We start from the raw sequence: 14887 nt of genomic DNA on the forward strand, positions 1-14887 counted from the left end.
CTTGCCCTTTGCAGATAAAGTTTTCTGACTCTGCTCTAAAACCATAGACTTTCCTCTGCATTGTTCCATGGCTGTTCTCAGAGTGTGTTAATTACAGCCTCTATTAGGAGAAGTGAAAAAACAGAGTAATTTCTCTGTGATGATTGTGGTCTTTGGAATCTTTATTGAATCTTTCCACATAACTCTTTGTTCTTTCATAATGTCCTAACATGTCTCTAGCTTATTCCAAGAGAATGTCTAATATATTTTACAACTATGTTCAGTGACTTAAAATAACAATGAAGAATAAAAAGGAAAACTTCTATTTTTTTGTGATTATGATATATGTAAAACAAATCCTAATATTCTAAGACACTGCACTGCTAAGAAACTCCACTTATCCTATCTATGTTTAATGCTGTAAAGTACTTGAAAATGCAGCCGTGTGTGTGTGTGTGTGTGTGTGTGTGTGTGTATATACACACGCATATGTCTTTATTACTTTTCCCTATCATCAAAGAGACTGGATCTGGAAAATATTGCATTTGTTATCTGTGAAGAAAGGGCAAGTTTCTAATAAAACAGAATTAAGTCAAAGACTCAAACTGACCTAAGAGAACAGTAGAAGGGAGGGATAAGAATGTAAGTAGTAATTTACAAAATAGCCAGGACATGGAACCAACCTAAATGTAATTTACAAAATAGTGTAATTTACAAAATAGCCAGGACATGGAACCAACCTAAATGTCCATCGACAGATGAATGGATAGAGAAGATGTGGCACATATATACAATGGAATATTACTCAGCCATAAAAAGAAACGAAACTGAGTTATTTGGAGTGAGGTGGATGGACCTACAGTCTGTCATACAGAGTGAAGTAAGTCAGAAAGAGAAAAACAAATACCGTATGCTAACACATATATATGGAATCTAAAAAAAAAATGGTCATGAAGAACCTAGTTGCAGGGCAGGAATAAAGATGTAGACATAGAGAATGGACTTGAGGACACAGGGTGAGAGGGGGAAGCTGGGGTGAAGTGAGAGTAGCATCGACATATATACACTACGGAATGTAAAATGACTAGTGGGAAGCAGCAGCATGGCACAGGGAGATAAAAGCTCGGTGTTTTGTGATGACCTAGAGGGGTGGGATAGGGAGGGTGGGAGGGAAGCAGACGCAAGAGGGAGGGGATATGGGGACATATGTATGCATATGGCTGATTGACTTTGGTGTACAATAGAAACTAACACAGTGTTGTGAAGCAATTATACTCCAATAAAGTTCTATTTAAAGAAAAAAACCAAGAATGTAAGTAGTGTAGTTGTTGGCTTAAAAAAAATAATTTTTCAAGGCATCATCTGACAAGGATGTGATTCTCTAGAACTCACCCCTTCCAAAATTCCTACCATGTGTGTCAGGACAACAAAAGGATCCCTACTCCAAAACTCAGAATACCTCAGTGTTATGGAAAGCTTCATACAGTGGCCAACAGCTTAACCAGACATTGTGTATGATCTACCCCTAATTATAGTTTTGGATTCCTCACTCCTCTTTCCAGTGGCTGACCTCAGAAACCACCTCGAAGTTGTTCCTCCTCGAAAATCAACTTCTAGGGTTGTTAGTGTGGTTGACTATAGTGCCCTTGAGTTTTCCCTATGTACCAGCTCACACTCTGTTTGCTCTTAGAAAATGCTCATGAAATTCTACCAACATTGTACAACTACCACATTGTACCATCCCCTTTTCACACATAGGACATTCACCTTCGGACAACCTCTGAGATTTCATCTCATAGATCTGAGAATCCTTAGATGTATCTCCTGCCCGTGCTTAAGAAATCATGACGAATTCCGTACATATCCACCAATGATGGCCTTTGATACAGCACCTGTTAGAAAAGCAACATGTAGCGTTTACAGGGACCAGTGTACAGTGTTACAGTCAGCAAGGGTGTCCTCTAGACATCTCGCAGTCTTGACAGCTGTGGATGCTTGGTTATTATAGCGCTGCTTCTGCCTTGATCTTTTCTCAGGTCTGCATCTATGTGGACTTCTCACTTTTATCTGCTTCCGCCCTATTTTTCCCAGGATCCTTGGAAGTCATTGACGAGAAACGTTAAGATTCATGCATCATTTCTCTTTTATTTCTCCTTGATTCCCCAAATACATTTTTAACAATTCTGGTTCCTACATGCCTCTTCTACCTAACATCTTTCTTTACTCTCCCAACCACCAACTTAGCTTGTCATTTTGAGGCTGTACTGTTACAATTGCCTCCTAAGTAGTTTGTCTATTTCCTATAATCTGGAGCCTATGAACCCATAGGAGAACTATGCATCGGCTTCAAAATGGCTCTAAATCTTCCGAAGTTGTACCTATACATAGCATTCTGAATGACTGAAGGATTAAGAGTGTGGAATATTAATTGTTCATTGAAAAATAAGTGCCTTAGGGTCTGCAGCTTGACTTCCGTGGGCTGAGATGCAATTCTATTGGATCAGGGCTGATACTGACTGATTTTGATACCCTTTTTCTGCACTATTTCTCTTCATGGCACTTATCACTTGCGCCAGTAGGCTGTAACTTCAAAAACAAAAAAAAGTGGCCAGGATTTTAGGTCTACTTCACTGCTGTTGTATTCACTAAGCAGGTGACTTGATTGTTTGGTTAATCAATTAATAAGAAAATTGTGGGGCTGGGAGCTAGTAATGATTGGTCCTGATGAATAGATATGTAACGATTTTAGCATTTGTTTATCGTTGATATGCATATGAATGAGTTTCAAAATACATGAGCTCAGCAGTTCACTTGGTGGCCTAATGGTTAGGATTCCAGACTTTCACTGCCATGGCCTGGGGTTCAATCCCTGGTCGGGGAACTGAGATCTTGCGAGCCACAGGGAGTGGCCAAAAAACAACAAAAACGAAACCTGAGTTGTTATGATTGTCAGGTGATGTATGATGTAAAATCTTAGACTGGATTTATCGGTGTTTATTGCTCTGACTTAGGAGTGAAATGAACACCAAAAAGGGTAACGAGCCATGTCAATGACAGAGATGGGGGAGATGTAAATTCCCAGGTGTGATGTAAAGGGTAAAAAAGATGTGTGTGTATATATATATATATATATATATATATATATATATATATATGTATATATATATGTATATATATATATATATTTTTTTTTTTTTTTTGCGGTACGCAGGCCTCTCACTGTTGTGGCCTCTCCCGTTGCGGAGCACAGGCTCCGAACGCGCAGGCTCAGCGGCCATGGCTCACGGGCCCAGCCGTTGCGCGGCATGTGGGATCTTCCTGGTCCGGGGCACGAACCCGTGTCCCCTGCATCGGCAGGCGGACTCTCAACCACTGCGCCACCAGGGAAGCCCAAAAAGATGTATATTTATTGTCATGTTTACTAGAAAAAAATATCAAACCTGTGAATTTACTGATATTGTTTAGGGAAAGACTTAGAATAAAGAAGGGAGGAGTGATTTAAAGAAAAATATTAGGTAAACTATAGTGAGAGGTAATTAAAATGGCAAACCGTCCTGAAGGCATAGGTGAAACACAGTTTATAGTCCAGGAAGCACAGCGTTAGGAGTGCAGGTTAACTCCAGATGTGAGTTTGGCAATTCATATACATAGTCAACCTCAGCTTCTCCTATAAAATAGAATTATTATCATTGAGTTTTACTTATTTCTTGTAAACATTAAATGAAGCCATATTCAAACATGAAAGTGATTTGTACACTGTAAGAATCTATAGAAACAAATTGCATTATTAAGTATGGTTAGAAAGGAGACTGGTCAAACTTTAATCCTTGATATGCTGTGGAGCCTCCAAATTTTACAACAGTGTAAATGTAAACAGAAGTGGAGGAGGCTGGGAAAGGTAGGGCTTAAGAACAGGGGCCTTAGAGGTTTAAAATTAACTCAGTATTGTATTCTGGCTCTTAATTATTTCAGAGTATCACCTGAAAAATGGGTATAATTTTAGTGCCTACCTCATAAGGATATGTCCGAGAATTAAGCAACACATATAACGCTTCTGGCACATATATGCTCTGACTACAATACAGTGATTATTATTATTAAATAGGGCAAGTTGAACTAGAATTAGTCCCAACATGCCTTTCGGGTTTCTAATAATTCTGGCAGATTAAATAAAAAGTGGAAAATACAGAGAGAACTCTGACACAAAGCAGTTCTAGAAATATCTCTCATTAAAACCCTTAAAACAAGCAAACATTCCTAACAGGAGTTCTTTTTGAAACTGACAGCAAAAAAAATGACCCCATGTAACCATCCTGGGAAAAAAAAAAGGAGCATAACATGCTACGGTCATCTTTCTGTGATTCATCCTAGCAAGGGTCTGGGAGTCCAGACCTTGGTTAGAAATTGACAAGAGTATGAAGCCATGAGGTGATCTCCAAGGAGCTTTGGAAGAAAAACTGTGGATGTGAAGAATCCACAAATATGCCGTGTTTCCCAAGCAAGCTTCTAAGTCTAGAGATCCCATGTGAATTTTTAACTTAAAGAACCATGTCAGCTCTGCAGAACTAAAGACCGTGTTCTCATCACACATACTTCTAGAGTTACTTCTGGGTCCCTGATTCTAGAATTCGACCATGGTCACTGACCCACTTATTACTAACTATAAATCACTTGAATGTTTAGCTACTGGATATGGGACATTCCTGATGTTTGGCTGAGCGAGGCAGCTGCAGCTTTGTGGCGAAACATTCAGGCTGGAGAGCCAGGTGCCTGGGTTTGAATCAACTTCGGTTTCTCTGCTTACAAGCTGGCAATGACCTGTGGTGAGTCACTTACCTTTATGTGCCTAACCTGTAAAATGAAAATGACACAAACATTTTCCTTTTAGGTTTTTTGGTGTTTTGGGTGAGGTTTAAATGAGTCAATATTCGTAAAATGCTTAGAGTAGTATTGCCACAGGGTAAACCCCATTGTCATTATAAGAAGTTATTTCCTTAAACCAGCAATCCTCAAAATTTGCTGCATGGGAATCATCTGGAAGACTTGTTAACACGCAGACGCCAGGCCTCATCCCTGCAGTTTCTGATTCTGTGGGTCTGGGATGGAGCCTGAGAATTTGTGTTTTTTAACAAGGTCCAGTGTAATGCCGACGCTGCTGAGCCCAGAACCACAGCCTGAGAATCACTGCTCAAAAACGTTCATATCAAACTTTCATCAAAAGTTTAAACGCAGTGTAACTAAAGTGAAAAGGGTCATTTTAGTTATACTAAGTGTTTATGAGTCAAGATATTGGGGGCCCTGTCTCCAGTGCAGGCACTCTTAAATGAGGTCTGAGTTGCTAGGGGCGATTCTGGAGGCTATCTTCATGGATGGCGGGGGTGGAGGTGAGAGAGGGGGATGCAACTCAAACAGAAAAAATAAGAAAAAAAAAAGTATTTAAACCCAGTGCTCTGGTAATCCCGGAGAGATTTCTCCAGTTGGGTCAAACAGAAAATTCAAACTGCAGGTATCATAGGTTATCATGGCTACCTCTCAGCCTTCAGACAGAACTTTGATGAACCTCAGAACTGAGAACAGCTCGTGGTGATTCAAGCAAGTCCTTAAACCAAAAGATTTACCCATCACCTGTCAACAGGTGGAGGAGGTAAACGTGGGAGTAAAGGCCCCGCGGCTGAAACTGACCTGCCCACCAGCCAGAACGCGCCTGAGAAATACAGGGAATCGGAGAAAGAGGAGGAAATAAGACAGAAGGCGAGCAGACATCCGCGCGTTCTGCAAAATGAAGAGGAGTCTAGTGGTCGTTTATAATCCGCGTGCGATGGAGCCTCGGCGCAGTCCCCAGACACATAAATCAACGTCGCCCCGCCTCGCCTTCCCTCCCTCAGCTCTGGGCGGTCCCTGCGCCCCGGGCAGCTGAGCCCAGCACACGCCGGCGGCGGGAGCCCATTGGTCACCTGCGCTGAGAGGTGAGCGGCTCTGGCAGTCCTTCCCGGGGAAGGGGACAGGACCCATGCCCGGGCCAGGGGCAGCGGAGAGGGGGCTTGGCGTGGGAATGCAGCTAGTCCTGGGGCCCGAGCCAGGGCAGGGCCAACAGAGCACGCGCCGAAGAGGGGGAAGGATTACAGCAAAAATGAGAAGGTCGCTTCTTCGGTGACTGATGCCAAGCAAAAGACAAACTCTGAGCAAAGATTCACCAGTAGGTGGAGACCCTTATTGTGGGCACTTCTGACAGATTTGCCCAAAAAGGATAAGGGAGGAGAAGCTCCTGGGACTTGGGGGCAAAAGGGAGTGATATTAATACATATATTTAAATGACAACTTCAGGGGGAATTTAAGCACACCGTTGAGGGAGGAGAAAGGACATTTTAAAACCTCCACTTTGCTTTCTGTTTCCGTAGCAACAGTTATAAAGGCACGCTGCTGATTCATGTGAGCTCCGGTTATCTAGCTGCGGCTCGGGGGGTGCCTCCAGGTCTCTCTCCAGAGTAATACCCCTGAGCTGCAAGCCAGAAAGACCAAGCCACTGGCTTCACTTTGGAGCAGAGAATTTTTCCTTACTCAGGTTTGGATATGATCTTCCATTTCTTGGGAAGATTTTCAGTCTCTGCCTATGTCAGGAGAGGATTTAGGACCAGGACAGAAGAGCTCAGGTATTGTCAATTTCTATCTATTTCATTATACACATTTTCAGGTTTAAGTTTGTGGGAATCCACTATCCACGTGTTCTTTTAGACTTTTGATTCTCTTTTCAGTAACTCTCAAGTGGGCATACCCGTAACTTCTATTTTTCTAGCTGGATGAGAGAACTACCTGCATCCTATTGTTTCTTTCTTTGCTTACCTAATGATAAGAAGGTGGAAATGCTGTCTCCGATCATACGACGTTTATTTAAAATGTTTGTAACCAGACGGTTACAATGACAAAATTTGTCATGTGATTAATCCTATAGTAAATTTTAATTTGGCTATATTCTAATAATTCCATTATCTTTCTATCTATATGGAGATACAAGCGATTCAGCATTCATGTTATTTTAAATGTGGTTTATAGCTAAAGGATGGTTGCTGGTAGAATCTAAAAGAAACCATTCTATGAAGGTCACTTTTCTTAGAGAAGCATAACAAAGACGTTATTACAATCTTTGTATATTCTGAATTTCAGGCAAAAACTAGGTTTGGATCCTTGGGCTTCACCCCCATGTGGGTAACAGATACCATTTTTCCAACAAGCTGAGCATATTTCTTCCCTGGTTATGCTCCCCCACCCCCATAGCAGAGGAGAAGGGACCAAGAAAAGAGGCAGAGGGATGTTCTAAGTAGAGCAAAAGCAGACGGCATAATGCCTGCGAGGGGTCAGTGTGGCGCAGGTGCAAGGCTCAAGCCCTCTCAGCCGGTCAGTTACGATTACTTACGGTCATCGTTTGGCAGTGACATGTACAATGTGTCTTTTTTGTCAAGGACTTGAGGACATGTTAGAAAGAGATTTATTCGTCCTTTCAGTGGATTATTACGGCTCTTAAAAATGTTTTTGAAGAAGGTTTGATAAAATGAAAAAACAAACATATGTTCAATGATAAAAATGTGTTATGAAATTTCATTTGATCATATATATGCAGTAACATCCAACCCAATATGTAAAAGGCTGGAAGGAGTACGGCAAAATGTCATTGATTATATCTGGGTGGTGGGAAGTATGAGTGATTTTATTTTCTTTTTTCTTCTTATTTACAGCTTCTGAATTTTCTGTTGCACATGTATTAGTTTTATAATCAGTTTTTTTAAAGTCTAAAAAACTAAAGCATAAACAGGAAACTAAGCCTTATGTACTTCAGTTGTCACAATATCTCCATTATGGTTTCCACTTTCCTTTTCTAATGAATCTCTAAGTAATAGGGATTGCCGCTTTTCGTTAAGTGAAAAGCTGTAAAGGAATTTCACAACCATAAATATCCTGCTTGATCACAAGGATCTATATGAGGCCAGCATACACTATGGCTTTGTGAAGAGTAAGCTTTACCATAAAAGTTGTGAATGAAATTGGCCCCTTACGACCTTTTAGGAAGGTCTCCCAGATTACCAGTTACTGTGTGTGGTCTACTGGAACTTTGCTCAAACCATATTTATAACTCCGAGGTATGATGTTTTTTCAGGATGAAGGTGAAAAGCAGGGGAAGCACCAGCTTACTGGTCTCCTTCGCTGCAGTCTGCCTGGTGGTCTTCCCCGGGGGCAGGGCCTGTCCTCGCCGCTGTGCCTGTTACGTGCCTACAGAGGTGCACTGCACGTTTCGGTACCTGACCTCCATCCCACACAGCATCCCGCCCAACGTGGAACGTATCAATCTAGGGTGCGCAGGGGCCCTTGTCTTGCTTCCTTCTCAAGGAGGGATTGATGACACTGCTGATTTGTCCTCAAAACACTTGTGACTTTGGGAGATTAACCACAATTCTTTTAACAATATTTCTCTTCTGAAATGAATACATGAGGATCTTAAGCTTGCTGGGGCAATAAAAAATTTTTTTCTGTTAAACTTTTACTAAGAGAAAGTTCTTCTAGAACCCATAGTCCCTCATAGTAGGCTGAGAGGCCCATGATTATAGAAAAGCTGCATTCTGGCTACATATCTGCTGGATAATAATATAGCTCTTGTTAAGAATTAGTGTTATGATATATCAGTAAGAGGTAACAGGACAACTGGAAGCGTCCTCTTACACATAAAAGATATATATGAAAACTCAACTAGATCTTTTTTTAAGGCCCTTGGATTTTTTCTCCATAGAAACCGACTTATTTAAAAGGCTTTAAAAATGTGTAAATTAAATCTGCTAAAAGGCAACTGTATTTTAAAAGTTGATGAAAAACTGTGTGTGTGAATGCACATACAAGCAGACTAAACATCATTTATTGGACATTAGTGGGCGCCTACTGTGGGCCAAACACAATGATGGTACCAGGGATACAATGATGAACAAGATATATTATTCATTTCTAGAAACCATAGTTAAAGGGAGAAGACAGTTGTATAATTAGTACAATTTAATAAGAACTATAATAGAGCATACAAAGTGCCTTGGGACACAATCACTAACACTGTGTCCTGGCATTGAGCTAAGCACTCTTCATGTACGCATTCATTTAATCCTCATAACCCGTTTGAAGTAGGTTCTATTATTTGCATTTTATAGACAAGGAAACTGAGGCACAGAAAGGTTACTGATTTAACCCAGGGTCAGCCCTACTCCCAGGTACCTGAGTTTATACTCATACCCAAAACATTTGGCTTCAGAGCCCAGGTTTCTTAACCATTACTTCATAATGATGAATTACACCTGGGAGAACAAGGGGGCCATGTTATTAGAGAATGGACTGGGTCTTAACAGTGTTCACAAATAGGGCTAGAGTCAAAGGCATTCCAGCATGCAGGAACAGCATATGTACAAAGGTTTGAAAATGAGAAGGGATGTGGCATTTTCCAGGAATCTGAGTAGGATAATTGTAACTGAGACTGCAAGGGCTGGGTTGGAGGGGCTGACCTTCTGTGGCGTCTGATGAATTTCAACAATATTTCAAGCATTGGATTATCTCCTTAGAGCACAAGAAATAAAAAGGGGGCGGGGAGTGAAATTCAGTTCTATGTGTGTGTTTGTTGGGTTTTGCTTTGACATTTGAACTTTAGTTGACTTAGCTTATGCCCAGAATGATGTTTTTCTTTCAGGTACAACAGTTTGGTGAGATTGACAGAAACGGATTTTTCTGGCCTAAACAAGTTGGAGTTACTAATGCTACACAGCAATGGCATTCACACAATCCCTCCTAAGACCTTCTCAGATTTGCAGGCCTTGCAGGTGAGACTGATGTGGGGAAGGGGCAGGTTAATGCGGTGAGATGTGCCTCCAAAAGCTACCTGTTCCTGGAGAACCCCCCAAATCGACACTGTACATTAGATGTAGACATCAAGGGAAAAGGTCAAATAACTGATTTCTTTTTAAAGGCAACTGTATGTGGAAATTAGAATAAGAAAATTCTGATTTTCTCATACCTCAGGCTCATAGAAAGAAAAAAATTATCAATGCCCAAGGATTACTAAACCTTTAAAATTTAATCCTAAAAGGCCACTTCTAGTCATGTTCATCTGGGAATTGAATAGTTTCTAAAAATAATTGCAGTCTTTACATAGAAGTTAGCTTCACTTTACTTATGCACTGCCTTATTCAAAAACTTTTTTACAGTTACGGGGACTTCCAAGAATGCATCGAATATTGTAAGAATTACCACCCCAGTAGGAAAGAAAGCAAAAGGTAGAAGAAATCTTAGGAACAAGAACAAAGGGAATGCGGGGAACTGCAGGCATAAAGATCAGTATGTCTGCTGTAAGTAGGACTTGAGGCTTTTGAGAAGCTAACTCAATTTTTCAGTTAATTAAAAAATAAAACTACTGTTCAGGAAAAGTACAACCACATCTGATTTTAAATTAGAAAAAAAAAATGTTTCCCAAAGCTCCTCATAGAAGAGATACAGTGCAATAAAATAAAGTCAGTTCTATCCTTAGAAAAGATAAAATGCCAGTGGGCAGTGTGAGCCTTTTTACATCACACTAAGCCTCTGTAAAACCATAGATTTAAGTCTAGGTATGTGATTCTGTTGGTTTGGCTTAATCAGGCTTTATTTGGAATATATATCTTCAGAGGATTAGATGGAATACATTTCATTCATGGAATTCACACGTATTTGTTTTCTTGACCAGGTTTTCCATAGATATTGATGAACACTGAGTTTGATAATACTTGGGGCAAAGCCGTTCCATGTTGTCAATTTCAATTTTCTTTGCTTATTAGGGAACTTGGCATTCCAGAAAAACATTCTCAACAGAGATGACAGATTAGGTCAAATTAGGATAATATGATGATAAATCATTGTTTTTGCTAGCATTTCTTTTTCTTTTCTTTTTGGGAGAAGGAGCGTGTTCAGTTGGTAACTGGAGAAGGAATTGGAGAATACCCACACACTACTGAAATACTGAAAAACTTTTAATTTCAATTCAAAATCAATTAAAAATCATATTACTCATAATAGCTAAAAAATAAAAAGCACCCAAATGTCCATTGACTCATAAATGGATAAACAAAATATATTACATGTATACAGTGGGATACAACTCAGTAATAAGAAGGCATGAAGGACCGATATGTGCTACAACCGGGGTGGGTCTTGGAAATATTATGCTAATTGGAAAAAGCCAGACACAAAAGACCACATATCGTATCATCCATTATTTAAAATGTTGACAATAGGCAAATCCACAGAAACAAAGTAAATTAGTGGTTTTCTAGGGCTAGGAGGAGGGGGAGAATGCCTGCTAATGGATATCAGTTTTTATTTTGGGGTGATGAAAATGTTCTAAAATTAGATAGTGGCGATGGTTGCACAACCTTGTGAGTATACTAAAAGCCACTGAATTGTACAGTTTAAAAAGGTGGATTTTGGGGACTTCCCTGGCGGTCCAGTGGTTAAGACTTGACCTTGCAATGCAGGGGGTGGTGCAGGTTTGATCCCTGGTCAGGGAGCTAAGAGCCCACATGCCTTGTGGCCAAAAAACCAAGACAGAAAACAGAAGCAATATTGTAACAAATTCAATAAAGACTTTAAAAATGGTCCACATAAAAAAAATCTTTTAAAAAAATAAATAAAAAGGTGGATTTTTATGGCATGTGAATTATATCTCAGTAAAGCCATTTTATTTATTTATTTTTAAATTTATTTATTTATTTATTTTTGGCTGCGTTGGGTCTTTGTTGCAGTGCACAGGCTTCTCATTGTGGTGGCTTCTCTTACTGCGGAGCATGGGCTCTAGGTGCATGGGCTTCAGTAGTTGTGGCTCGCGGGCTCTAGAGCACAGGTTCAGTAGTTGTGGCGCACGGGCTTAGTTGCTCCGCAGCATGTGGGATCTTCCCGGACCAGGAATCAAACCCATGTCCCCTGCATTGGCAGGCGGATTCTTAACCACTGTGCCACCGGGGAAGTCCAAAGGTGTTTTAAATGTGAAAGATAAAATCATATTTCTTATGAAAAATTCAGGTTCAAGAAATCTTAAGTTTACTTGAAATGTCAAGATACTTTTGTATATGGTTGAAAATTTCCATAATACGTTTTTAAAAAAGTATACCATATACAAAAATAGAATAATATAATGATCCCCAATGCAGCATCACCCAGCTTCAGTAGTTATCAACACATAACAGATCTTGTTTCACCTGTACCTCACCCACTACTTTTCTACTTCATTGCATTGTTTTGAAACAAATCTGAGATATCGTAATGTTTCATCTATAAGTACTTCAATACATATGTCAAAGTTATGGAATCTTTTAAAATGAACCATAATATCAGTATTATACCTTAAAATTATAGCAGTAATTCCTCAATATCATAAACTGTTCATGAATATTCTAATTACCCTGATGTTCTCATACTTGATTTGCAACTCGTTTGTTTGAATTAGGATCCAAACAAGGTACACACACTGCATTGGATTAATCTCAACGTATGTTTTACTATGGATATGATTTTCCTTTTTGTGATAATTCCTTTGACAAAATAAGTGTGTTCTTTTTACTCTTAGGTCTTAAAAATGAGCTATAACAAAGTTCGAAAACTTCAGAAGGACACTTTCTATGGTCTCAGGAGCTTGACACGGTTGCATATGGACCACAACAATATCGAGTTTATAAACCCAGAGGTTTTTTATGGACTCACCTCTCTCCGACTGGTGCACTTGGAAGGGAACCAGCTCACTAAGCTTCATCCAGATACATTTGTCTCCTTGTGCTACCTCCGGATATTTAAAACATCTTTCATTAAGTACCTATACTTGTCTGATAACTTTCTGAGCTCCATCCCTCAAGAGATGGTCACCTATATGCCTGATCTGGAAAGCCTTTATCTTCATGGGAATCCCTGGACCTGTGATTGTCATTTGAAATGGTTGTCTGACTGGATACGGGAGAAGCCAGGTACCTGGACTGTTTCTTTCTTTTTTTTTCTTTATTGGAGTATAATTGCTTTACAATGGTATGTTAGTTTCTGTTTTATAACAAAATGAATCAGTTATACATATACATATGTTCCCATATCTCTTTCCTCTTGCGTCTCCCTCCCTCCCACCCTCCCTATCCCACCCCTCTAGGTGGTCACAAAGCACTGAGCTAATCTCCCTGTGCTATGCGGCTGCTTCCCACTAGCTATCTATTTTACGTTTGGTAGTGTATATATGTCCATGCCACTCTCTCACTTTGCCATAGCTTACCCTTCCCCCTCCCCATATCCTCAAGTCCGTTCTCTAGTAGGTCTGTGTCTTTATTCCTGTCTTACCCCTAGGTTCTTCATGACATTTTGTTTTCTTAAATTCCATATATATGTGTTAGCATACGGTATTTGTCTTTCTCTTTCTGACTTACTTCACTCTGTATGACAGACTCTAGGTCTATCCACCTCATTACAAATAGCTTCGTTTCTTTTTATGGCTGAGTAATATTCCATTGTATATATGTGCCACATCTTCTTTATCCATTCATCCGATGATGGACACTTAGGTTGTTTCCATCTGTGGGCTATTGTAAATAGAGCTGCAATGAACATTTTGGTACATGACTCTTTTTGAATTATGGTTTTCTCAGGGTATATGCCCAGTAGTGGGATTGCTGGGTCATATGGTAGTTCTATTTGTAGTTTTTTAAGGAACCTGCATACTGTTCTCCGCAGTGGCTGTATCAATTTACATTCCCACCAACAGTGCAAGAGTGTTCCCTTTTCTCCACACCCTCTCCAGCATTTATTGTTTCTAGATTTTTTGATGATGGCCATTCTGACTGGTGTGAGATGGTATCTAATCTGCCTGGAGGTGTTTCCCCAGTAAGTAGGGAGTGCCAAGGTAATTTAGCTGGAAAGAAAATGAAAGCTCAATAATAATTCAATGAGAATGAACTCTCTTAATTCATTAATGAATAATCTTTCATTAATTCAGGTCAACTATCCAATCATCACTCTTGGCTTTTAGCAAGATTGGGAAATAAGAATGTATTGTGTGTTACTCTCTTCCCTACTTACCACAAGGCATAAAAGCCCTTCCCTCTTCTTATCTTCCCTTCAGTCATTCGATCAATACATATGTTTTGGAGTTCTATTCAAGGCCCTGTGCTCAGTGATGCAACTACCAAGAGCACTGTCTCTGCTCTAACTACACTGCTGGTGGGATACAGATAAGCAGACAATCAGAGTGTAAAACATGCTTTGATGGGGAAAGTAGAATTTACCAAGAAGAGGGCAAGATCCATTCAGTCCCTTAGTTATTGTAAACTTATTATGTACAAGAGGCCAGAGACAACATAGGGATCCCAAAGTGAACAGAACTGATGAAGGTCCCTGCCTTCATGGAGCTTACATTCTTGTTGGGGAAAATGGACAGACAACTAATTGCACTATCGTTAAAATCTGATGAATCATTTCAGTTAATCAGGTCCTTAGGTAGTGACTGAAAGGAGTCCATTGATTTTGGCATCAAAGGGGTGGCTGGTTACTTTGGAAAGATCAATGAGAGCTGGATTGCTGTGCAGGTGGGAGGGGGAGGCAGGGCCACAGTTGACTCTGGAGAGGTTTGGCTTGAGGTGAGGGAGGAATGGTGGCCGCCAGCTGGAAATGTGCCATCGTTCAGGACTCCGAGCATCAGAGAGACCTGAGCATGTTTAAGGTGAGATGAGATTGTTGAGCAGGAGAAGGTAGCAACATTGCAGAAGGAGCAGATCATCAATGGAGCAAGTCCCCCGAGATGACTGGAGGGCAAGAGACCCAGCCATAGGGGAGGGATTTTCCGTAGGAGGTAGGAGGGAAAGGACTAGACTGGCACAGAGGCGAGTTG

The 14887-nt window shown here is 40.3% G+C and overlaps 1 protein-coding gene across 1 annotated transcript in view; it reads left to right on the forward strand.

The window, feature by feature from the left end:
* Positions 1-14887, forward strand: part of IGSF10 (immunoglobulin superfamily member 10) — a 93754-nt gene that overhangs the window by 47074 nt on the left and 31793 nt on the right. The window contains exons 2-4 of the mRNA XM_079921176.1: positions 8129-8323; positions 9692-9821; positions 12596-12986. Of these exons, the coding sequence (XP_079777302.1) occupies positions 8130-8323; positions 9692-9821; positions 12596-12986 (715 nt within the window). The 5' untranslated portion in view covers position 8129. The remainder of the gene's footprint in view (positions 1-8128; positions 8324-9691; positions 9822-12595; positions 12987-14887) is intronic.

This window comes from Stenella coeruleoalba, assembly GCF_951394435.1.
Source record: "Stenella coeruleoalba genome assembly, chromosome: 5".
Classification (NCBI taxonomy): domain Eukaryota; kingdom Metazoa; phylum Chordata; class Mammalia; order Artiodactyla; family Delphinidae; genus Stenella; species Stenella coeruleoalba.